Below are 9,065 nucleotides of genomic sequence, written 5' to 3' on the forward strand. Positions count from 1 at the left end.
AAAATGATATAATTTTGATAAAGATACAAAATGTTTTATTTTATTAGAAAACTTTTTCTTATTTCTTTGAAGTATAAATTTTTTTATATAATAACTCATTAAGATTAGGAGGGAGATACACAATTTTTCAGGAAATCACCGGTTTTTGGTAAATATTTTTAAAATAACTCATTTTGATAAATATTTTTTCCTCTCACCCTATTTTGATAAAAAAAACTCTCTTTCTCAAGTACAAAGAAATGGAGGGGATAAGCGTTGTTTGGCTATTCATCTTAAATTCTTAACCCACTAATGCAAATATGCAATTACGCTTCTTGTCAATTGTCATTAAGTCAATAGTGTTATTTTGTATAAGAGAACAGATTATTGATTATTCAAACACAGTAACATGATGCATTTAGTATATAAATTCGATACAGCTGTTGTTGCTTTCACAGTTTCACTTGTTAGTTGTTATGTAATAAGGTATAAAATCACAAACAGAAAGATACATAAACAGATAACATACAAAATCAAAATCCTAAAATCAACATCTAATTTGTTCGTTGCACGTTATGGAATCGCAGCACATCAACTGCAGTAGTGTGTTTTCATCACTAAGTCGTGCATTAGGTGATTAAACAAAGCTAGCAAGTCTTAAAACATAAATTTATTGATTTCTTAACCAAATCAACTATACATATACGTGATTAAACTAGCAACAAGACGAGAGTTCGACAACCGACTCTTGAAATTCACATATAGCTTCTAACATACGCGCATGCAAAAACTGGGGAACACTTACTGTACAGAATAAAACGCGTACCCTCGACAATAGTTATATTACATTTTTCATATATATATAAATTCCAAAATATTATATTACCCAAGAATCTTGTCCATCAAGAAGTTACTTTATTTCAGTTCTCAATTGCTGCTCCCTATAACATCAACCTATAAACCCCATAACCATAATTAAAATCATAAAAACACACATTTAGACACAAAATGCAATAATGAGATGAACTTTATACCTAATTATTCCTGGTCTTTTTCAGCTATTGATGACATGTCATCATCTCTTGAACTTAGAGTCCCGGGATTCATCCTCTGAACCTCATCTCTGGTATAAATGAAGATCTTTCTAACCATGCCACAGAATTCCCTGACCCACAGACACGCGCACATTAGAACATATATTGTTTATTCAAAAAATAAAATTACTATTGTAAAAACTGAAAATACTTACGGCCAGGGATCATCTCCAACAAGCATCATGTCACCTTCATCATCCGTATACACAACAAGCCAGTTTCTGCTGTGGCTCTTGAGTTCACCACCAAACTCAAATAAAGCATCTAGTTCAGCGATCAATTCATCATAGTTGTTAAACTTAGTGAGGTCCACAGATCTACCTAGGGCAATGCCTTGCTTATGAACCTGAAAACGTTAACCATCAAAATTAGCACAGCAATTATAGTCAATGGATGTAAAAAAACTGACTTGTCAGTAGTAAACGAGTCGAACATTCAGTGAACTGTTCGCAAAACACTCGGCTGAAAGTTCGTTTATGAACAATAAAACCTTTCCATTTGGTTGAACGAACAAACATGACCAAATGTCTCGTATGTTCATTTATGTTCATCAAATTTCATTCATTTAAATTTGCTTATGTTCATTTTATCACATTCATTTATTTTTGTTAGTTTATGTTTGTTTAAGTTCCTTCGTTGATATATTCATCTAAAATTTTTTTGCCACATTACTACTTAGTCTAGTTTTAGTAACTTTTAGACCCAACAAATTATTTTTAACATTACTTTTAATTGGTTTTAGTACGGTTATGTCCATTCATCTTCGTTTACGTTTGTTAACCATTCATTTATACTGTTAAAGAACGAACTTAACGAATGAACATGAACAAGAAACCACTGTTCGTTTAACTGTCCGTGTTCGTTCGTTTGGAGTTAAAAGAATGAACATGAGCATGCACCAGTTCGTGTTCGTTTACAAGCATACTTGTCGGGCGGGTTACACGTGTTAAAACAGTATTTACTTTGCAAAGTTGGTGACCTGGTTCCCCAGAAAGTAAGTCAACAGTCAATATGATTACGAAGTAGTAAGTACTGTTGACTATTTTTAAATAACAATTTGATTTCTTTAGTGAGGAGATTTAAAAGCTTTTATTTGTTAATAATACACCATCGGCTCATATGGCCCATTTCATTTTAAACTATTTACCAAACTTGACCCGTCAAAGCATTTATTGTAAAGGGGTCAAATTTAAAACTGTAAAATAGAAATTACCTTTGTGCAACTTCTTGTTGAACCACTGTGAGCTTTAACGTTAACATCCTTTACAACTGACTGGAGACTTTGGTAATCTTTCTCTTGCTCTTTATCAATTACCAAATTGTTAACAGCTTTCAAGTGCATTGACTGTTCCATCCTTATATCAGAGTCAAAGGAGAGATATTGTTGGGATTGCAAATTGTGGCTTACATCAGATGCATTTGTGTTACCAGCAAGCGGCACACCAAATATTTTGCAGTTTCCATCTTTGGGTTTCACGGGTTCATCATGTTTAACCAGTTTTGTCATCAGGTCGCTGGTATGAAGTGGTGGTGGCATCAGCCAGTTCCGGTGTTGCTGACTAGGATGAAGGGCGTAATCATCATAAGCACTGTACCTACCATCTCTTGTTGTCTGGTATGATATTTCACTTGATTGAATACCGGTTTTTGTATCACTGCCTAATAAACTAAGAGAGAGATTGGAGGGTAAAATGGACCACGGATTTGTTTGGCCACTGGTTGGTGTAGAATCATTGGTTGTGCCAAAACCCGATAATAAATCTGTGAAGGAGGATCCAATAGTCCTAATGGGCATAAGTTTATCTGGCTCGTAACCCGACCCATAATGTTGAGAAACTGAAAACGGGTTAAGTTTTTCATCATTTGTTACAGAAGGTGTCCACTGAAAGGGCCGGTCACATGAATCTGACTCTTTACATTCCATGAAAGTGGTTCGCAAGGTCGATAATTCTTGACCTTGACCTTGCAAGACTCTTGAGAATGCACTTGCGGGTGAAGGGTCTGCTGCAGCCATTTTTGATTGTCCTGCATAGAGTCAACTTGTTAAAAAAAATTTCATACTTCAAGATTCCTTGATTACTCAACTAATGAAATTGTTATGGTAAAATATTGTTCCCGGAGGGATAATGTGTCTTAACATCATCTACTGAAGAGAGTAGAGTGAGAAGGTATGATTTCAATTCATTATAAGTGTTTCATAAATAGAGATCTAGATACACATATAAAAAAAGAATGATCTCAAAAGTGTTAGTAAGTCAACATAACTAACTCACAAACTAAGTCAATCCTTCTCTACTTTATAGGCCATCTAGTAGTTTCATTAATACCAAATTTAGCCAAAAACACGAGTACATAGAAAATGCTTATAAAAATAATGGAAAGATGATAATTCCTTTGTATCGATCTATCAATGATTTGATGTACAAAAAACTAGGATGTTTTGTCTTATTATAATATTATAACATGTTGGTTGAATTCGGCATAAACGAAACAGGATACATAAAGTAGTTTGAATAAACAGGTGGCCATAATGAATATTTTTGATAATATTTTGATAATGCGTTCCTTATTTATAACAAAAAATACAACTGACAAAAAAAAGTACCTTCTCTAGTAAGAACAGAGGAATCAGGAGATGTAGGCAAAATGTTTGGACGGGGTCTTTTTTGCCTATGCACGGGAAGTGTATTAATTGTAGGAGGCATAAGAGCCGGTTCTATTTTCCAAGGTGAAACCCTGTCTGGACGGGGTATTGAGGAAGTTTCATCCCACCGTACCTTCAACAAATACAAAACACTTTATAGTTTGTGACACTCATCACAAGGTAAGGTACAATTTGATAAGAATATTAGTAGTACCTTCAAACATCTCCATTTAGATTCAGGCCACATTTTCGAATCACGCTCTTCAATACCAACAATGGTTCCAGTAAATCTAAATATTAAACAAAATTATAATGCATTAATACCAAAATGAAGAGATGCAATCCATAAGATGTTTTCTTGAATAATTCTAGTCAACTATACCTTTGCTCAGGTGCCTCTTCACCTTCAAACCTCATGTTGAATCTCATGCCTATGGAATAATTGTTCTTGACAGATTCCATGTATTGATCATATGGAACAATGAACTCTGCAGGACTAGTCCTGAGGAATTAAAGAAAATTGTTATTAAATACCGGGACTAGGCCTGTAAATGAACCGAACGTTCATTAAAAATTTCACGAACTGTTCGATAGAAAGTTCATTTATGTTTGTTTATTTAATAAACGAACGAACATGAACAAAAAAAAATTTGTTCATTCAATTAAACGAATAAACATAAACACATGCCTTGTTTGTTCACTTACGCTTGTTCACTAAATTCGTTTATGTTTGTTTGTTTACGTTATTCTTTTACGTTCACTAATATAATCATATATAATTTTTTTACTCATTACATATTAGTCTAGTTTTAATAGCCATTTAGGCCCAACACATTGCTTTAAACTAGTTTTAGCTCATTTATGTCCGTTCATCTTTGTACAGTTGGGTTCGTTCGTAAACCACTAGTTTATACTGTTAATAAACGAACACAAACATGTTCATTTTCTTAATGAACGAACACAAGCAACACAACCTCGTCTGTTTATATGTTAGTGTTCGATCGTTTGTTCGGTTAAACTGTTAAAAGTCAAACAAACGAACACAAACATGCCACGTTCGTATTCATTTACATGCTAAATGGGACAATTAAAAGATAAAAATGTTGAAATGCCTCTTAAAAGATCATAAAACAATAATCTCCAACTTTTACATACCTGGGTTTGTAATAAACCGTAAAGAATGTTCCAGTTTGAATGGCGTGCCAGGCTGTCGCAAGGACTCCAAGGTGCATGCTATGACTCGATATAACAGATGAAGGAACGTTTGTTTGCTGTCTCATTGCACGTCTTACTCCAACTCGAAGTTCACCATTCTCGCCTCTGCATATTATGTACTCGTTAAAGGTCATGATTAACTTATTAATACATGAAATATTAAAATTAAAAGTAAAATTTATTATTATTATTATTATTATTATTATTATTATTATTATTATATTATTATTATTATTACCTTAGAAAAATAAAAGCATCACCAGCTACAAGTCTTTTGGAACTAACAAAGACACTCCAATCACTTTGAAGCAGATGCCTCCGCGGTTGACCTGCCATTTACAAACAATTATAAATGTTTATTTCTTACAACTAAACAAGCTTCCATTTAATAAAGCAATAACCATTTCAACATACCTCGGAAGATATGCCTAAAGCGCCATTCATTTCCGTGTAAATCCTTAGCCAACAATTCCTGTGTTGGAGGTTGCCTAGACATGTCCTGCCCAAAAAGAACAAGAAAACACCCATCACCAACAATACAAATTAAGATTGAACAAAAACACTAAATAACAAAACTATAACCAAAATAACCAGCTAGTCGTCCAGTTATAAATTTTTTGTAACCAATATTGTTGGTTTGGTTATGGTTATATGTGAATAAATAACCGAACTATGACCAACATAAGAACTTACCTTTATAGTTGCTTTTTATAAGTTATAACTAAACATTTGAAAAAATTTGTTATATCTTTTCATTGTAACATATTGGTTGTCATTTATTCTCATATATAATTAAAATGTATTACAAATTATTTTAAAATTAGCTTCAATCCACCCATGTTCAAAGAACAGTTAACTGATGGTTAATGAAACTAACCAAACCAATTATTCTAATCAAGTTAACCGAACCATTTACAACCGAAAACGATTTGTTACGAAAACCTGAAAAATGAAACATCTGTTATAGCCCATAACCAAACCGCTTTTACAAATTAAAGTAACTCAGGAAAGAAAAATAATCTTTTCTAGTAAGCTATAAACCAATGGAGGAAGACATTCACCGGCATGTCTTCTCAAAACTGAAAATCCACCATGAGTGCTAGTATCTGAAGCAGTCAAGGTCTTGCAGAATGAATGCACACGAAACTGTGGTTCTGGTGGCGGCGCTTCTTTCTTCTCAACTGCATATTCGTCTTGCTGCCATAACAAAAACGACGATTAAACCATCAACAATCTAAACACCACATAAACAGATCATCCGAACTCGTCAAGTTCATGATACTCACATTAGGTTCTGGCATCAGAGTAATTTGCGCAAACACCTCATCTGTATCCGGTTCCGCCTAAACACGCACAAAAAAAACTCAATCAAACTAACAACCATAACACAAAATCTACCTCAATTTCAACAATTGTACTTTCAACTGTGATAGAGCATGATAGTTAGTTGTGTATAGGGGTATTAATGTACTTTGGTATAGAGTTTGTCAGGGTGACCAATAACTGAACCGAAAACCAGCATAACCAAACCGAAAATCAGTTATCAGTTATTTTTTGTACCCTCGGTTAACCGAAATAACCGAACCATTCATATTTTCATATAGTATTTATACCTCTATTTCATATATTTAAATCTCCATTTCATGTAATTATACCTTCATTTCATGTATATACGCATTCATTTTATGTACTTTGAAGTAAAAATTTTAGCCTAAATTAAATGTTGGTTATTAACCAAACCGAATAAACTGAACAGATTAACCAAAAACCAATTCGTCAATTCAGTTGAGCCTAATAACCGAACCGAACTGTACACGGCCCAATAGTTTGTTAGAGATATTTTCTTGCATTGATTCTCTACCTTCAACTCGACGTTAAGAACTCGGCAGAGTATCTTTGCCGGAAGGTTATACAACGGCATCTGTTGATCAGCCACCTGATTCGTAGACGCCTCGACCTATGAAACCAATAATCAACAAAAAATATATATAAAATCTCCAATAAATTCACAAAAATATATATATATATATATAATAACTTAATCTGATTAACAAGAACAAACCTGTTCGATGTGTCCTTGAGGAAAGTAAAAGACGAGGTCGTTGAAGAGGTAGGTCCCAGCAGAGCCCAGTTGGACCCGCAAGACTCACCTTGAAGAGGGACGTCTGCGCAAGGACCAACTGGTTCCGCAGGACCCACCATGCTCAGAGATGAAGACCTTACGCGCAGTACGCCAGCTGTTCCCGCAGGAAAAGCCTCCCAATGGTGAAGTACTCCGCCTGTTCCCGCAGCTGCGGATACAAGCCATCAGGGAAGGCTACCCGCACTAATAGCAAGGCTACACGCACAAGGCACTAACTCTCAATAACTCAGTGTCACCTGAAGGAATGAGCAAGGCGGGAATACTCCCGCCCAAATGAGCCAGTCCGTACGCTTCTGGAAGATCTTTTGTACTATACCTGCCAAGGTATGGACAAAATAGACAAGATCTGACCAAAGCAGCCCATGAACCAATCACAGGGTGACAGCTCACCGACAACAGTACGAGGAGGAGCACGCTCTAGTACTGTTTGTCACTATTAGCCGCTGCCTACTCACCAACCCTGGTCGTGGCACGCACATAGCCTGCAGTTGGTGGAAAAGGAATAGTACACAGCCGGCGGAAAAGGAACAGTACACACTATCAGCCGCTGCCTACCCACCAACCACTGGCATGGCACGTGCGTAGCCCACAGTTGGTAGAACAGGAATATTATACAGCTGGCTGTACCTGCTTGGAAACCTATCTTCGGCTATAAATACTCCAACACCTTGGAACGGTATTATTATCTTGTATCTTACCTTCACTAGCTATTTCTCTCAATATACACTTATATTCAGAGCAATCTAGTCTGATTCTCACGTCGGAGGGTGGTCACAAGGAGGAACCCCCCCTTCTCAGTGACGAGCTCACGGTGTCTGTTTTGCAGGTCATCTGAAGAACATCCATCTTTGCCGGACCTAACCCTCGTGGGAAACATTACTTAGCCCCCAGATTATCCATAATCTGCCCGGGGTCACTTAGTGTTTCTTCATTGGCGCCATCCGTGCATAAAAGCTAGAACTAATTTTCTCAGTTTTTTCAAAACCTCTGAAAAGATGGTTAACGTTACTCCTGTCCCAAGGCCAGTGAGCAACCAGGAAACCCCGGTAATCACAACCCCAGCTACTGGGGGGAACACCGGCGGTCACACAAATTTTACGAACACTACCCCGGCTACCCAAGCCGGAGCAAGTGCAGTAAACAATCTTTCACTGGGATTCACCGATGCCCAGTTGGAGAAACAGACGAGGCTCCCCCGCCAAACACTCGATCAAGTTAAAGCGTGGGCCGAAGCACGTCAGAAGGAATTCCAAGCTGAGTTGGATGAACGCTTGCGTTCTCTCCAACAGGCTGACGAATTCGGAAGCACTCGACAACAGCTCAACATGAGCAGTGAGTGCGAGTACTCAGAAGATGATCGGGAGGAATCTGACACCGACGCAAACCCTCGCCATAGGGCGAAAGGGAAGCGTAAGGAAACGGACTTCCAACCGAGAAGGAATTTCGGAGAAACCTTCAAACCAAGGAGCGCGGGGGGAAACCCACGTGAGTTCTCCAAAACCTTTAGACCAACTGTTGCAAATGCGGGAACGTCCAAGTTTGCAAGGGACATTGCGGAAGCAATCGCCCCGAAAAGTGCCAAACAAATGTCCAACATAGGCACTTATGATGGTATGTCCGACCCAGACGATCACTTGAACAGATTCATAGCGGGGGCAACCGTCAGCAACTGGACGGAACCCACGTGGTGTTATATGTTCCAGATGACGCTGGTTGGAGCGGCCAGGGCGTGATTTGATCGTTTACCGGTCCACCACATCTATGATTGGGCGGACTTTCAACACAAGTTCAGCCAACACTTCAGTCAACAGAGGAAACACACTGAAGAGCAGTGGACGATCCTCAACTGCGTTAGAGAGGAGGATGAATCTTTACTAGACTTCATCACTCGCTTCAATTCCAAAAAGCTGAGTCTGGGCACCATAAGCGAAGATCTTGTTCGCGCCGCTTTTATCCAGGGCGCAGAGTACCCAGAACTTATCCGCACGTT

The 9,065-nt window shown here is 37.5% G+C and overlaps 1 protein-coding gene across 1 annotated transcript; it reads right to left on the reverse strand.

The window, feature by feature from the left end:
- Positions 1 to 631: 631 nt before the first annotated feature.
- On the reverse strand, positions 632 to 7,027 carry LOC143612602 (auxin response factor 2A-like). The gene is made up of 14 exons (XM_077086548.1): positions 6,995 to 7,027; positions 6,794 to 6,889; positions 6,219 to 6,275; positions 5,974 to 6,129; positions 5,347 to 5,431; positions 5,171 to 5,261; positions 4,873 to 5,037; positions 4,100 to 4,219; positions 3,932 to 4,007; positions 3,679 to 3,850; positions 2,287 to 3,098; positions 1,229 to 1,419; positions 1,014 to 1,144; positions 632 to 933 (listed from the first exon to the last, which is right to left on the reverse strand). The coding sequence occupies exons 2-13, from the start codon at positions 6,851 to 6,853 to the stop codon at positions 1,018 to 1,020; spliced, it is 2,112 nt and encodes a 703-aa protein (XP_076942663.1). The 5' UTR covers positions 6,854 to 6,889; positions 6,995 to 7,027; the 3' UTR covers positions 632 to 933; positions 1,014 to 1,017.
- Positions 7,028 to 9,065: the final 2,038 nt, after the last annotated feature.

The sequence above is a fragment of the Bidens hawaiensis genome, unplaced genomic scaffold (genome assembly GCF_021521415.1).
Source record: "Bidens hawaiensis isolate Kalapana, Puna unplaced genomic scaffold, B.hawaiensis_p1.1 tig00035058_1, whole genome shotgun sequence".
In the NCBI taxonomy this organism is placed as follows: Eukaryota; Viridiplantae; Streptophyta; class Magnoliopsida; order Asterales; family Asteraceae; genus Bidens; species Bidens hawaiensis.

Excerpts from the sequence above, each read along its gene's own strand:
- LOC143612602 (XM_077086548.1), bottom strand. The coding sequence starts at position 6,853 with ATGCCGTTGTATAACCTTCCGGCAAAGATACTCTGCCGAGTTCTTAAC. Across the intron at positions 5,432-5,973 it reads GTGAATGTCTTCCTCCATTG|GACATGTCTAGGCAACCTCC; the intron begins GTTTATAGCTTA and ends CTTTTTGGGCAG. Across the intron at positions 3,851-3,931 it reads CTAAATGGAGATGTTTGAAG|GTACGGTGGGATGAAACTTC; the intron begins GTACTACTAATA and ends TATTTGTTGAAG.